Raw genomic sequence first — 16,022 nt, 5'->3', positions numbered from 1 at the left:
GGTGATAATAATACCTGCCCTGACTGTATGAGAATCAAATGAGAGCACAGGTGTGAATATGCTCAGGAAATTGTCAGACTCTGTGGCAATATAAGGCTCCAAGCCATGAGAGCAATCATAGCTGTGTCTGGAAAGGCCCCTGATGGCCTCAGCTCAGCTATGCCTGGGCAAGGTTCCTCTTGGCAAATGCCCAACGAGGAGGCAAAAGGGAGCCCTCTTCCCCCTGCACAGCTGAGGCCACTTTGGGGAGAGCCCCCATTGTTAGGAGGCCATTCCCGATATCAAGTTAAAATGTAGTTCTTTCTAATCGCCACCCATCTCTCCCTGTTCTGGCCTCCACAGTCAAGCAGAACAGGTCGCACCTCTTTCATATGCCAGTCCTTCTGCTGTTCAGAAGCAGCTCCCATTCCCACCTCTTGCCCTCAACCTTCTCTTCCCCAGGCCAAACACCACCAGCACCTTTAGGTGATCACATATGGTATGGCATGAATTCCAAACCCCTCCAGTCGGGTGGTGCCTCCTCTAGACATGCTCCAGCTCAGCAGTTGTGGTGCCCAGGACTGACGCCCAGTCTTCATGTGGAATTGAACTCAACGCATCATATCTTGGATTCAATTTCAAAACCACAGATTTAGATCTTCTTATGAGCAGGGGCATCCTTAGCAGTCGGGACTACAAAGAGGAAAGTTCACTTTTACTTAATTACTGTAAGAAGCAATCACCTCACAAAGTGATTATCACTGGCATGACTTTTATGATGCCCCACTTTAGTGCTGCTCTTATTTTATTTATTCACCAATGTCAAAGGGTCTGTAGCATGCCAGGCATTGTGCTTGTTATAAATACAAATAAAGAAGTGAGATAGGCCATGCCCCCAAGGGCTTCCATTCAGCTGGGTCAATGACACTATGCATCTTCTTCTTCTCCTTCTTCTTCCTCTTCTTCTGTTTCTACTTCTCTTCCTCCTCCTTTTTCTTCTTCCTCCACTTCCTTCTCTCCTCCTTTTCCTCCTCTTCCTTCTTTCTCTTCCTTTTCTTCTTCCTCTTCCTCCTTTCCTCACATATATTTTTTAATATAGATCTGGACTTGGAGGTCATGTTCTACAGAATCTGGTCCTCCTTGGACCATATCTGTGGTACTCAATTTACTTTCCATTCTGTATTCTTCTCCCATCTACCCTGCACTGACCTCCAGCCAGTTGGGTGTGTCCATTTGTAAAGGCCTTGAGATCTCATAATTTCAGGTCCCTGAGCTGTACATAGATTGTCTGATGGGGGAAAGGAGGGAGGAAGACATGGGTTATAAGACAAGAGAAGGATCAGGGAAATGGAACAGCACCCATGGTGACCTGCAGGAGGAAAGAGGAGCTGATGGTCCAGAAGACACGGGACAGACATGGTCATACAAGGAAAGGAGCTCACAAGATCATAGTTGTGTGTCTTCAGGGCTTTCAAAGGTTTTAGTCTTACCAGTTCATTTTACAGATGAGTAAACTGAAGTGCATGGAAGTCAAGTGACTTGAACAAGGTCAAAGAGATGAGCAGGATGTGAAGAGTCTTGAGTTTTGCCGTGGGATGATTATCTGAAGAAAATGGGGATGTTTAGCTGGGCGAAGAAAAGACTTAGTGAGGACATGAAAAATGACATTTGCAGGGCTGTCCTGGACAAGAGGGCTTCCTGTTGCTCTGCCTGTCCCCAAGGGACAGAAGAGGAGCAGTGGCTGATTCAGACTCATTTGTGTGAGTACTTGCTAACAATGGAAACTGCTTCAAAGTAAAATGGGCTCCCAGGACACAGAGGGCTTGCCCCTCTTGCTGGACATGTCAAGCAAAGGCTGGATCATTACTTGTCAGGGTGGGGGGGGATTTGAGGTGGTCTCAGGAATTCCTTCCCAATTTCCTAGTCTGTGATTCTCTGTGGTGTGTGTGTCATTTAAGATAGTTGGGTGTGTGGTTGGTTCATGAACTAACAATGGACTGGCGTTTTCAGAGTATCGCCCCCTCTTCTGTATGTGTCTCTGGATTTACCCGATCATTTTAAATGGTCAGGAAGCTGATGATTCCAAGGATTTACTCTTCTTGAAAGGTTGTAGTCCTTAGAAACCTGTTCCATAGCCATTACTGGTTGTTGAAATTAGGAGTAGCCAATTCTCTCCCCAAAGGTTATGTAATTGCATTCATCTGGGAGCTCCTTCTAATGGAACTTTTCTCAACCCATATCTCTGCCTCCCCATCCTGTAATTCTCTTGTCCATGTTCATTGTCATGTCCATGTTCTGATTTTTCTTTCACAACATGACTAATGTGGAAATATGTTCAATATGATTGTACATGTATAACCTATATCAGATTGCTTGCTATCTTGGGGAGGGAGGAGGGAAGGGAACAAGGGAGAAAAATTTGGAACTCAAATTCTTACAAAAGTGATTGTTGAAAACTATCTTTACATGTAATTAGGGAAAGGTAAAATACTATTAAGTGAACAAAAGAAATAAACAGCAAAAACTGTTAATTAAAAAAAATTGTGGTAATGATCACTGAGATTTATATAGAGTTTCAAAGTTTTCAAGCACCTACATTGTCTCATTTGTTCCTGTACTATTATTCTTCCCATTTTACAATTGAAGAAACTAAGGCTGAGTAGTTAAGTGATAACTTATAGAGTAATATGTCATATGAAGATAGAATTTGAACTCAGATCTTCCTGACTCCAAGTGCATTTTTTTAACAACTGTTCCACCTACCTTCTTCACCCATCCTGCAGACCAGCACAGCACTCCAGCTGTTTGTCAGCTGTCCATCCTTCTGGCTCCATGACTGTCTTACCTCTTTTTTCCCATCATGCATGTCCGTTGAGATTGCTCTTAACCAAACCTGAGCAGCTGGTGGCACAGCGGATTGAGTGCTGGCCCCAGAGTCAGGAAGACTCATCTTCCTGGGTTCAAATGTGGTCTCAGATACTTAATAACTATGTGACCCTGGGCAAGTCACTTAACCCTGTTTGCCTCAGTTTCCTCCTCTGTTAAATGATCTGGAGAATGAAATGCCAAACCACTCTAGTATCCCCCAAGCCTTCCATTTTGATCCTAGCCGGAGCTCTAGCTGCCATGGATATGGATGATATCTAATAATCATGCCTGGAAGTGTACACACCATGTGATGAACTTTTGGTCTTAGCTATCTAAGAAACATATAAAACTATATGATAGCTATTTACAAGCGCACACGAATGCTGCCCTCAATAAGAGAAGGGGCTCATTTACAGATGCTCTCTTGTGCCAACCCTGAGACTGAAATGACTTGTTTTCCTTAAGGAACATCATTAGAATGACATTTGGTTTTCTTTGTGCACCAGGTCCTTCAGAAACTCGGCAAAGCTGATGAAACAAAAGACGAACAGTTTGAGGAATACGTACAGAACTTCAAACGGCAAGAGGTGAGTCTCTGACGTCTGCTCCGTTTTGCTGAATTCTCCAGTGGTTCACGTGTGACTTGGATGCATTTAGACTCATCAGAGAAGCCAGGCCAGGTTCCTGCAGGTGCCGTGAGAGCAAGCAGGACTTTGCAAATATTTCATCGAAACTGGGGTCGATTCCAAAATATCAACCAGGAAGAAGACCCCTGATTTCGGATGGATTTATGCCAGGACTTTTTCAAAGCTGATAACCAACTCGGCTAAAGTGAATGACAGTGCCTTTTAAGATGCTAGGACTGCCACCTAAGTATTGTCGAAAAGTCTGCCCAGCTTGTCTCTTGTTGCAAAAAATCCTTCAGTAGGTGGCTATGCTCAGCGGAGTATTATTACTGTAATCTACATGGAAACAGTCCATCCACCCCCTCAAAACCCCCCCCCCAAAAAGATTTCTGGAGCCTGGGGAGGCTCTTTATAGGGCCTTTCAATACCAAATTTTTAAACTGTAATCTCCCAGAAGGCAGGGACTTAATTGGTTTTGTGCAATGGGGTCATGTGATGGCTAAATTACAATAAACAGAAACTCAATTCTGCTGATTTATTGGATCTGAAAATGAGATAGAAAATAGCTAAATTTGAAAAGGAAAACAAAATATAATGGTTGGGAAATGAAATGACCCTTCAAAATTTGAATGTGATAGCTAAATTAAATATGACAGAGGGTAGCAAAGGTGAGAATGCCCCTGGCAGAGAAAAGACGAGGAAATGGGAGAGAGGTGGGCTGCTGTAGGTGAGGAGTATTGCATGTGCTATCACTTATAGCTTGTATGTGACTGATTTTGCTTAACTTTTTAAAAATTGTGCTATAAGAGAAGGCTCCCTAGATTTGGGGGATGGGTATATTGAGAGTTGACTGATTCAAGAGAAAAGGAATCAATATAACTTCAATAAGGGATATGGGAATTGGAGAAATAGGACCCAGGACCCGTCAATAGAACTTTTTAATCTGTTTTAGACATGCATGACAATGCATGACTTGGGTTTGTTGGTCCCTTGGCTATATTAGCCTGATCCAAAGTATAAAATAGGCTCAGGAACTGTGGGTACCTAGGAAGCAATAGCAAAATAGAAGTACTTAAAAATCAGGCTCCAGGGTCTTAGTGATAACGTCTGAGCTTGACAACTACCTGAGAAAGATTGTCTCCATCGTGTCTGTTGGCCATGGCAAAACTGAGGATTGTGCCAGTGGCCCTTCCCATCACTCCTTTTCTTGGAGAATCCAGGTGCATTGTCTTGGGTCATAGGGAATCCTTCTGTCCCATTTCCACAGGAAGGGCTTACCTGGTCAATGCCCTTAACCCTGTGGAGCAGTCCATCTCTAGATCAAGGCTGGAGTTTAGAAGGTCTGGTGACCTCTAACATAGGCACACTCAAGGGAAGAGGAAAGAGCTGAGATCATGGCTTCCATTCCCATAACTCTTCCAGAACAAAGATCACTAGGGCTAGTCTAATTACAAAATTTTGTTTGTAGGGAGGAGGCAAGGCAAGCAAGGTTAAATGACTTGCCCAAGGTAACATAGCTAATTTAGTGTCAAGTGTCTGAGGCTGGATTTGAACTCAGGTCCTCCTGACTGCAGGGCTGGTGTTCTATTCACTGCGCCACCTAGCTGCCCCAGATCACCAAGTTCTTTAGACTCAATCTGTAGTTCAGTGCTGCAGTAGATAGAGCACTGGACCTGGGCAGGAGGACCTGAGTTAAAATGCAGTCACAAACACTTACTAGCTGGGTGACCCTAGGTAAGTCAGCCTTTGCCGCAGTTTCCCCATTTATAAAATGGAGATAATAATAGCAACTAACTCCTGGGATTGTTGTAGGATAGAGATAATGTTGGTAGGGAAGAGAATATTGGTAAAGTACCTTGTAAACCTTAAAGTGCTACATAGAGGCAGCTAGGTGGCGCAGTGAATAGAGCACCAGCCCTGGAGTCAGGAGGACCTGAGTTCAAATCCGACCTCAGACACTTAACACACAAAAAAATGAGCCATGTGACCTTGGGCAAGTCACTTAACACCAATTGCCCTACCTTACCCCTCTAAAAAAAAAAAGCTACATAAATACCAGCGGCAGCAGCATCATCACTGTCATTATCAATCCTCCTTCCTCTCATAGCATCAAGGATACAGCTGTTGCCGATCTTGGTGACTCAACACTGTGCCTGCCTAGTCCTTGGTATGCTCTGTGCCCAAGACCTTGGACAGCTTGCCACAAGGACTGCAGCAGGGGAGCATGAAAACAGACACACAAGCTGAGCCACCCGTATAACCAGTCTCTCCAGAGTTAAACAGATCTGCTCACAGAGGTCTCCCCAGCCCTCTTCCTCCTGTTAACAGTTTCCTGCCGAAGGATGAGGATCAGTTTAGGAACGTGACGCCAGAGGCCTGGACTTTCCTGCTCTCATGCGTTACCTTCAGACAATCTCAGAGTCAGTCAGAGGCTCTCCTAAGGGCTTGGCAGGGGTTACTGCCTTCCCGCCCCCACAGCTCAGGCGACCTGCCTCTCTGATTGGTTGAAAGGCAAATAATGTTGAAATGGAAAGAACACTGAACTGGGAGTCAGGATGCTTGATTTGTAAGTCCTACTTCTGGTCATGCTGTGCCCTTAGATGAATTACTTCACCTTCCATGACCCAATTCCTTATTTGTAAAATGTACAGTTTGGACAAGGAGGTCCCAAGCAGCCCTTAGAGATCCCTCTCTGTGTCAACGCTGGGAGAGGGAAAGTGGGGAGGAGAGTATAAGCATGGCAGAAAGACAATGTGCCCCCTGTTTACAGCTTACCCAGCTTGAGGATTTACACTCTGCCCTTTTAAACATATTCTGGTAAGTGTACTGAGAGTTGGTGCATCCCTCAGAGGCAACCAGTTATTTTCACTTGGATTTTTCCTGTTATAAAACACGCCTGCTTAATGACATTTTAATATCCCAAATAATCCAGAAGCCCAACCTTTGAATATACCATGCTGAGCTGGTTGTTTCCAGGAGAAGGAAGCATTTGGCATGGTTTATGCAGAGTGACCTTTCACTGCATCTCTGGGTTCTGTTGCCTGGGCAGGCTCAGATTGGTGCTATCTCTGAGGAGTGAGACAACCAGGGAGTCAGTTTAGCCAGCAACTGTTAGGTTACCTGTCAAAGCCAAAAGGGGGTGACTTTTTGTGACCCTTTTCCAGCATTTAATCTAGCCAATAGACAACAAACAAAACAATGCAAGTATTTATTAAGCATCTATTAGATACCAGACACTGTGCTAAAACAAATAATCATGCTCCCAAGGAGCAATGCTCACAATCTGATGGGCCAGACAATATGAAAGGAGCTACATACAAATGAGTTATGTGCAGAATAAATTAGAACTGACCAACAGAGGGAAGGGACTAGTATTAAGGAAGATCAAGAAAGGCTTCTTGCAGAAGATTGGATGTTAGCTGGGATTTGCAGGCACTCAGGGAATGCAAGAGAGGGAGATGGGGGTGGGGGAGAATTACAGACATGAGGAACAGCTGGAGAAAATGCCCTGAATGAATGGACAGTGTTTGTTTGAAAAACAGCAGTGGGGCCATTGTCACTGTATATGGGGGGAGAGGTGGAAAATGTAAGATTGGAAATACTGAGGGGGGGACCAGTTATGAAGGGGAACATTTTTTATATTTGTTCCTACAGTGACAAGTAATGAAAAAGTGAGGGTGGTAAAGGTGGCATTTGAGTCTTAAATCTTCTGGGTTGAGAAATATTTTGATATTATGAAGGAATAATTGAACTCTTTGTTTCCCAGAGATTTTAGCACGTTCCAAGAAATTCCAGCTGGAATTGTAAACTTGAAATTTAAACAAGAAAACATAATCCTTAAAAGTCAAGTATATTGACTTATATATATATATATATGTCATATAATATATAGATTATATATAATATATAATAATTATATATATAATAAGTCATATAATATATATATTATATATATAAGCATTTGGGATGGACATTGTCAATTATATACATATATTAAGGGCCCGCTGTGTGCCAGACACTCTTCTTAGCTCTGGAGCTGCAAAGGAAGATTAAAAACCAATCCTTACTCTCAAGGAATTCACAATCTAATAAGGGATATAACATGCAAGCAATTACGTACAGATAAGCTGTATGCAGAATACATAAAATAAAATTAACAGAGGGGAGATGCTAGGATTAAGGCAAATTGGCAAAAGCTTCCTGTAGAAGATGAGATTTTATCTGGGACTTGAAGGAAGGCAAAGAAGTGGGGAGAGATTGGTGGTTGACAGACCCTGGAGCAGCTCCTGCCATAATCCAGGCATGAGGTGGGGGCAGGGTCAGAGTAGAGAAGGTGGTGTATTCGAGAGATGCTACAGAAGTGAAATAAATAGACTATGGCAACATACTTAAGTAAGGTAAATAACATAAACTAATTTGAAGAGGAAGAAGGCACTAAAACCTGGGGAGATCAAGAAAGCCTCCCAAGGGAGCTAGGCTGAGACCTGAGCCTTGAAGAAGTGCATAGCTTCTGAGTGGTTGGGATGACAATGGAATGGGAGACAGCTTATGCAAAAGTAAAGAGCCTGGGAATGGGAATGTCCAGAGTGTCCAGTGAAATAACTGAAGTCAAGTCCTCAGGGTAAATCATAGCATGATTGCTATGGTCGGTTTTGACTGCTAGGCTGAGGGGGGTGTATCTGATCCTAGAAGTAATAGGGACACAGTGAAGCTTTATGAGTAAGGAATGTGATATTAGTGACCTTTGCATTGGGAAGATTGTGTTGGTCACTGGGTGAAAGTCGGATTAGAATCAGTTCCAGTAGTCCAGAGAAGAGCCAAGAGGGATCTGTGTCAGAGAAGCCAATGGAAAAGAGGGGCCCAGGCAAGAGAGTGTGGTCAGGTCTCAAGGCTTCAGAGCATTTGGGGTCATTGGTAACCATCGAGCATGAATCCTCTCTCAGGCTCCATGGATAGACTTAAAGGGGTCTGCCTTGCTCAGTGAATGTCATTGTCTCCCTACTATCTCTACCACCAAATTCGGCCTCCTCTGTTTTTCATTTCAAGCCCATCATAGTGACTTTCCAGCCTACCTTCCAAGACCTAATGTGCGTCTCTTCTAGAATTGAGCCAGATTTTCCTTGTATATTTTCCATCCCTATTCCTTTGGATTGAATGTCCTCTATTCCCAGAATGTACTTTTTCCTTCTTACCTTCGCTCCTTTGAATGGCCAAGGACAGCTTCAATGCGACCTTTACTTAAAGACTTTCCTTTTGTCGTGCTGCTAATGCTACTCCCTCTAAAATGATCTTCTATTCATTACAAGTTTGAATATACTTGTACATAAAGATCTTATTTCTCCATAGCAGAATATAAGGCCCTTGAGGGTAGGGACAGTTTCATTTTTGTCTTTATTTTCCCAGTTCTTGAAAAATAGTAGGTGCTTAATAACTGCATGTTGATTGAAGGATGAGGCATAATTGAAAGGTATTATTTCATACAGGAAGCATGTATTTATATCTGTGTCAGACTTGATGTCCAAGGCCCTGGTCCCTTTGGCATCTACTGCAATGTGGCCTGGGGTACTTGCCTAGTGTCCTGTTCTGGCTCCAGAGATGGTTTGCTCCTTGTACCACGATTATTGTCATGTTTGTCTTCCATTCCTACTTTTATCTCCATCACATTTGATTGTAAGCCCCTTAAGAGCAGGAAGGTAATGGATTCTAATCTCTCTAATGTCTAGCCTAAGGCCTGATTATGAGTTCAATAAATGTCTGTTAAATTAAGATGAATTGATTATCCTCCCAATCTTAATATGAACCCAGCATGGGAATGGAAATGCTTTCCATCTCTGCGTAGATTACAGCTGACTCACCTTATAGAGAGAGTTGGGACCATATTTCTCAGCTGCTCATGAATAAGTAAGTCTTCTGTCCTCAAAAAACAAGTGGTTAGATATAGGATTTCTAATTAGAAAAATCACCATTTTATATTCCCTTGGTTTTCTTGCTAGTGATAAACCATTGGCTACTGCTTCTGTAGTGATATGTAGGCCTTGGAGGGAAGGAGTTGGGTAAGAATTTAACAAGAAAAATAATTTAGGTTCTTATGCAAAATAATGGAAAATAAATGATCTTATAAAGTACCAACATAGAAAGGCACAAATAACCCCATTGCTAATGTCTCAGAGATGGGGATTAAATGTGTATGAAGACCAAGACTGGGTGCAGTGCTCTCTCTTAGAATGCTGTAAGACCAATGATTCATGAGAACACATCTTAGTGCCAACAAGAGTCACATAAAGAGGTCTTGGCCATGTTCACAGGATGGTCGGCCATTGTGTAAGGCTGTGGCTCTGTCTGTGACGTGTGTGGGGAGTAGCATCTGTGAGGCAGGGAGAGGGGCAGTGTTGAGGAGGGAAGGACTAATACAGTTCATGAAACAAGAAACCCAGGTGAGCTCAGCCCTGTGGAATACTTTGACTAAGGCTGAATTTGCCCTTGATCAGCCTGCACAAAGAACAATAGAAAACCAAATCTGAATTTTTTAAATCAAATTTTTTTTTCAGTTAAAAATATTTCTTTTCTCTCCTTCCCACCTCCCCACCCCCCACCACTGAAAAAAAGAAAAGAAAAAGAAATTCAAACCTTTGTAATAACTATGCAGAACCAAAGACGACAAGTTTCTGGGTGAAGGTTATCCTATTAGGAATTGGTCTGTGCTCATAGGTCAAAGGTTTAGAGAAAACATCCCACAGAAGAGTGTCACAGTCTTATGGGACTTCCACAAACATTGAATTCAACTCATTCCCAAACACAGATCCCTGGCATATCTCCTCCAAACCTCTGCTTGAAGGCTTTCAAGGAAGGGAAATCCCCCTCCCCCATGCCCCCTTCAGGCAGTCTATTCCACTTTAGGACACCTCTGATTGTTGGGAAATTTTTCCTGACCTTGATCCTAAATTTTATTCCTTGAAATTTCTACCCATTATTCTTGGTTTTGCCTAGAAGGCACTATAGATATCCTGACTCCCAACTCCTGGGGTCTGCCTACTTGGTCATTCTCATAAATTTTATGACGACAACTGGCCCCTAGAAAGGCAGCTTGCTATAGTGAATCGAGGATGGTCTCAGAGTAAGAAGGTCTGGGCTCAAATCCTTTCTGTTACACCTACAAGCTTTGTGACCTGGGCAAATCCATGAACCTTTCAGCGACCCTGATCAACATGCTCACCCTATGAATTGCAGAGGACTGGCTTGTCTGCTTTGGTAGTTTACATGCTATTGGACAAAATAGATCTTCTTCAGAAATGTGCCTCATCACTCAAGCTCAAAAATAGACATTAAAACAAAGTTTGATGGATTCCCTTTGTTTGGGAGCTGAGCTTACCAGACTTGTTGGTCAGATCTAATTAAAATCATCTGTTTATTATTTATAGAATATTTTATATCTCTCTTCTGTTTTTGACACTGTTCTTTAAATTAATGTAACATTATTATAAGACTGACAGTTGAGGAATGGACCCTTCTGTAGAGAGATGACTGTGTCTTGAAGTAGAGCTCATGAAAAAAAGAATAAAGACATTTGCATCTTTGAATTAACATAAGGATTAAAAGCTCCGCAAGTTTCATGGTCTCGTATTTAAAACACAGTACAACATGTCCTTTGGACCCTAGCCTCTGACATGGATGGGGGTAAAACTTGTAAGAGAGATCTTTCACAATTCTTCTGGTTTATTTTCACACACGAGGAAATACAGAAGACATCAATGTCTGGCTAGTTTTTCTCTCCCCTAAGGGGCTCCAGATCCTGTGTAAGAATTCAGACTGGCACTAAATCTATGGGACAGAATTTATTCAACCCAACAAAAAGTGCCAAACATTCCAAAACTCACCTCCATTTCCACGATATTATTTGAAAAATATTTCCCAATGTCTAAAATCTCCCTTTGTAGCACGAGATTTTGAGGGAGGGCTTAGAGTTTGAGGTGGGATGATCTCACGGGGATCCTAGGACAAGGAACCAGTCCTGCCCCATACACTCACTGACTGTGTGACTTCTCGGGGCTTCAGTAAAATTGTCATAGGTGGCATAGTGGAGAGGGGGCCAGACTTGCGAGTCAGGAAAACCCGAGTTCAAATTCTGGCTCAAGCATTTAATTGTTTGACCCTGGGCAAATCATTTCACCTCATTCAGCTTGAGTTTCTTTGTAAAATGGAGATAATAATAGCTCCTATGTCCCAGGGCAGTTGTTAGAATCCCCATGTGATGATACTTGCAAAGTACTTTGCCAACCTTAAAGCGCTTATGGAAATGCGAGCTATTACTATTACTGTCCTGCTACCTAATTATTTTACCTTCTAGAGTCGCTGTTCCCATTCAAACCCTGTGGCTTGGTAGTTTTCCAGGTGTTTGGTTTGTGATGGTTCTGGGAGAGCAGATGTAATCACTTTGCCATTTGAAAAGATCCCCCCTCCATTCCATTCTGTTGCTGTCACTGAATGTCCTATGTTTAATATTGAGCTAGAATATGTCAGTCATGTCATAGATTAATATTTCTCTGAAAAGCTACCATCTGTCTGGGGGATCCAATAAAGCCATTTGTCAGGCATACCCAGAATTCCAGAGCACAGATGGACCCAAGAGGCCATTGAATTTGGAGTGTAGCTGAACAAGAAACTCTGCAGGAATATTCCCAACAAGAGTCTTCAACAAAGAGCTGCCACATCCTAGGACAAATCCTTCCACTTTTGCAAAGGTCAAATTGCCCATTTATTCATTCAGCAAGAAATTGTTAGGCCACTGTGGGTGCCAGGCACTGGGCGAAGCTCCAAGAACACAAACACCGGAACAAAAACAAACCAAAAAAAAAAACCACATAAATACACCAACCCCTATCTGCAGGGAGTTATATTCTACGGCTATAACTTGCTTTCAAATAAATAAATGGAAAATATATACAAAGTAACTTTGAGGGGAGGGGCATGCTGGGGGGGGCATCAAGAAAGGAGGTGCCATGTGAGCTTTGCTTGGAAGTCAACTAGGAATTCCAAGAGGTGAAGGTGAGAAAGGGTAGGCACTCCAGGCATGGGGCTCAGCCTGTGCAAAGGTGGAGAGATGGGAGATGGAATCCCATGAATATAAATGAATGAATGAAAAGTATACATTAAGCACTTACTATGTGCCAAGCACTGTTCTCAAATAGGCCCTTCCCTCTAGGAGCTTACATTCTAATTGTAGAGACATCTAAAGGAAGGTGGTTTCATGAGGGGAAATGATGTGACCCTCCATACCTAACCAGGCTGGTCCATGACCAGTGAAGTCTCCAACACCATCCCCAAATCCCCTCTAGATTTAGAAAACCACAGAGCCATTGGGCCACTGGCTTAGCATAAGAACCCAGGTGCACACATATAACTTGCCTCTGCTTTCCAGAGGAAATGGCATCCCACTTCAACTCCTTTCCCTCCTGCTTATGTACCTCCTTCATTAAAACTGAGACAAAAGATAAATGATACCGGCCTTTGGACGATTTCACTCTGTGTCCTCATGGGTCTCCTGTCTTTACTGCCCACGGTGAGCCAGGAAAATTGTAAATGAGCGAGCTCCTGCCAGCTTCTCCTTTGACAGACTTTTGTCCTCAAGCTTGTCAGTGATCTATTAACTTGTCACACTGTGAGGCCTGCTCTGGAGCCCTGGGGACTGCCTGCCTGCTTCTCCAGAGCCCAGAGGTGTGCCAGCTAAAGGATTCTTTGATCCTAAACGATTGCTGAATTATAGTTGTATTAGTTATCAGTTAGCAAGGTCCCTATGATGCGCTCATTAAACCCCATCTCTTTGATAATTTATTTCCCTCCAAACTTCAAACGTTGCCAGAGATTTTGTTAACACAGATCTTAAGCCTGAGTCCAATTTAATTTAACTCTGGGGAATTAAACCAATTTGACATTTGATATTTTGCTCCTAACTCTATTCTCCTCCTGCACTTATTTGTAAAGGGAGAAATTTCTGCAAATATCAAAAATAAGCACATAACTCCTGGGGCCGCCACTTCTCCAGCAACCCATGTTTGCCAAGCCAGTGGAAGTCTGCTTGCAGACTGGGAGCAGAGGGGGCAGATACAAGAGGCAGGTAGAGGGCAAAAGCTGGGACAGCTCTCTCCTGCCAAGAGAGAGGAGCTCGAGCACCAGCAGGCTGTTCAGGCTAGGTTGGTTCAAGCCTTGGACCAGCATCTCTAGGCTATTAGAGCTGTTCTTCTGTCAGCCTTGTATGTCTTAGAAGTTTGGACTTTGAGGTAGAGGGACAAAGGCATCCAGAATCTCTTCTAGCTACTAGACTTAGAGCTGTACTTTTCCTCAGTCGCTGGCCATGAGTACCTGAGTTAACTTTAGCCTTGAGCCTTGATCTTAGACTGCTAATAGAACAGTGGTGGAGAGACCCGAGATGAATTTGTGCTTGATATAAGGGAAACAACATCTTAACAATGGGAACTCTTGTGTGGCCCACCTCCATGGTCACTCTATACTGGCCCCCTCTATGGTCACTCCAAACTGGCCCCCTCCATGGTCACTCCATCCTCCCTCCCCCCATGGTCACTATATACTTCCCTCCCTCCATGGTTACTCCATACTGGCCCCCTTCACAGTCTCTCCATACTCTTCTCCCTCCACAGACGCTGTGTGAGGACCCTCACCCAGTTCTGGATCTATTTCCCTCCCTTCTCTGGCCATTCACTCTCACTTTTACTCTGTGGTCTCTCCATCTGATGTGTTGAATGTTATTAAAGTGGCCGAGTGGAAACTCTGACTGAAGGTCTGGAGCAGTGCCCTGGGTCTGTCCCAGGTCTGTGTGAACTTGGGGAATTTATATCATCTCTCAGAGCCTCAGTTTCCTCATCTGCAAAGTGAGGGGATTAGATTCAATGATCTCTAACATCCACCCCAGTGCCACCTTTCTGTGATTTTTGCAATTTCTCCATGGGAGTTTTGAGGTGGAGTGAGGTGAGCATTTGCAGAATAGGGGAAATGGAGGTCCAGCAGACTTGTTTCATGCCTTAAATATAAGGCCTCCCACAATGTGGAGGGCAGAAGAAGGAGCTCTTCGTAAATGGCCTCAATCAGTTTCTGTGAAATTTTACAGTTCTGTATGACAGTAGCTTCAGCTATTTCTGCTATCAGCTATCACCTGTTTTGTTTGTAGTTTTTTTTGCTGCCCTCAGACCCAAGCTGGCCCCCTCCTCAATTCCAGGAATTGGCCCAGCCAAGTCACAGAAGCTGCCCTGACCTTGGCCATCCATTTGGGCAATCTGCGGCACGCCAGGAGTATCAGTTCTGGGTGACTTGAGTCAGTTGTTGGCCATGCTCAGAGTTGTCTGCCTGGAAAGAAAGGGCTGGCTTCCGCCCACCTCCTCTTCTGGGCAAGCTCAATACTATTTTTCATGGACGAAAAGAGCAGAATACTCATGTCGTGTCCCAAATAGGGAACAACTTCACCATCTGGAACTGGTGCCCCCGTCCTTGTCACTCACTCTCCTAGTTCAGCTGCCTGGGGAATATTGGTGCAGTTCACCCCACCTTGCCACCCACTGTGAGAACTGTCATCTGGCCCTGCTCCAGAAAACAAGGAGTAGAAAAGAGCCTTCAAGGCCTCATGTGGCCTGTATGGATTCTGGATTTTACCATTAAGCTTGAATAATTCACCCAGAATTTTTCAAAGATTCATAAATTCTATTTTGAATACCTACTGGATCAAAGGGACAGGTGGTTTTTTATCCCTAACACATTTATCTAAGCCTGTAGCCTTTCCTAGAACATGAATTGGTCTAGGACATTCTGCAGTGTCTAATCTAGTACAGGCTATTTGCCAAATCAGAGAAATGCCATTTGAGAAAGAGGACACGGATTTCCTGGGGCTGTACCCTCCCAACTGGACTCCTGGGAATATGGCCTGGAAGAGCTAAGCCACTCCCTTTGGAAGGTCCACCCTGGGGCTGTGCTGCCCTGATTGGTGACAACCCAGAGTCCACTATATCTAGACTGTCCCAAATCCTCAACCTTGCATGACCCAGGCATCTTTCTACACTACCATCCTGTACCATCTCATGTATCTCCCTGTCCCTGCCGCTCCTAGCTCTTGTTTTGGAAAGATATCAAGCCCAGTGCTTTCATTTCCTCTGGAAAGGGCTTGTCAATCTCCAACTTCATGACTCTACCTCCATTCCTGTGACAACCCAGAGCAAGACATTCCCTACTCTGGTGTCCATTCCCCATGTGGGTTGTTTTCCCCTATTAAAATGCTCACTTCTTTATGAGACACCGTCTCTTTTCTATTTGTATCCCAATTCTTAATCCAGTGTTTGACATATAGAGCTTGTCACTTTCCTCCTTCTTTCCTTCCTCCCTTCCTCTCTTCCCCATCTCTTTCTTTTTCCTTCCTCCTTCCCTCCCTCCCTCCCTCCTTTCCTCCCTCCCTCCCTTCCTTCCTTCTTTCTTTCCTTCCTTCCTTCCTTCCTTCCTTCCTTCCTTCCTTCCTTCCTTCCTTCCTTCCTTCCTTCCTTCCTTCCTTCCTTC

The 16,022-nt window shown here is 43.7% G+C and overlaps 1 protein-coding gene across 2 annotated transcripts in view; it reads left to right on the top strand.

The window, feature by feature from the left end:
• AMPH (amphiphysin) overlaps nt 1-16,022 on the top strand; it is a 188,166-nt gene that overhangs the window by 84,853 nt on the left and 87,291 nt on the right. For both annotated transcript variants that reach the window (XM_069084385.1, XM_069084384.1), the window contains exon 2: nt 3,354-3,434. In XM_069084385.1, coding sequence (XP_068940486.1) covers nt 3,354-3,434 — 81 coding nt within the window. The remainder of the gene's footprint in view (nt 1-3,353; nt 3,435-16,022) is intronic.

Source organism: Petaurus breviceps, unplaced genomic scaffold (assembly GCF_028583685.1).
Source record: "Petaurus breviceps papuanus isolate PSGF00001 unplaced genomic scaffold, PetGlider_PUasm1.0 174, whole genome shotgun sequence".
Taxonomy (NCBI): Eukaryota; Metazoa; Chordata; class Mammalia; order Diprotodontia; family Petauridae; genus Petaurus; species Petaurus breviceps.
The sequence above is the reverse complement of the archived record's forward strand: the minus strand, read 5'-3'. Positions and strand labels throughout refer to the sequence as shown.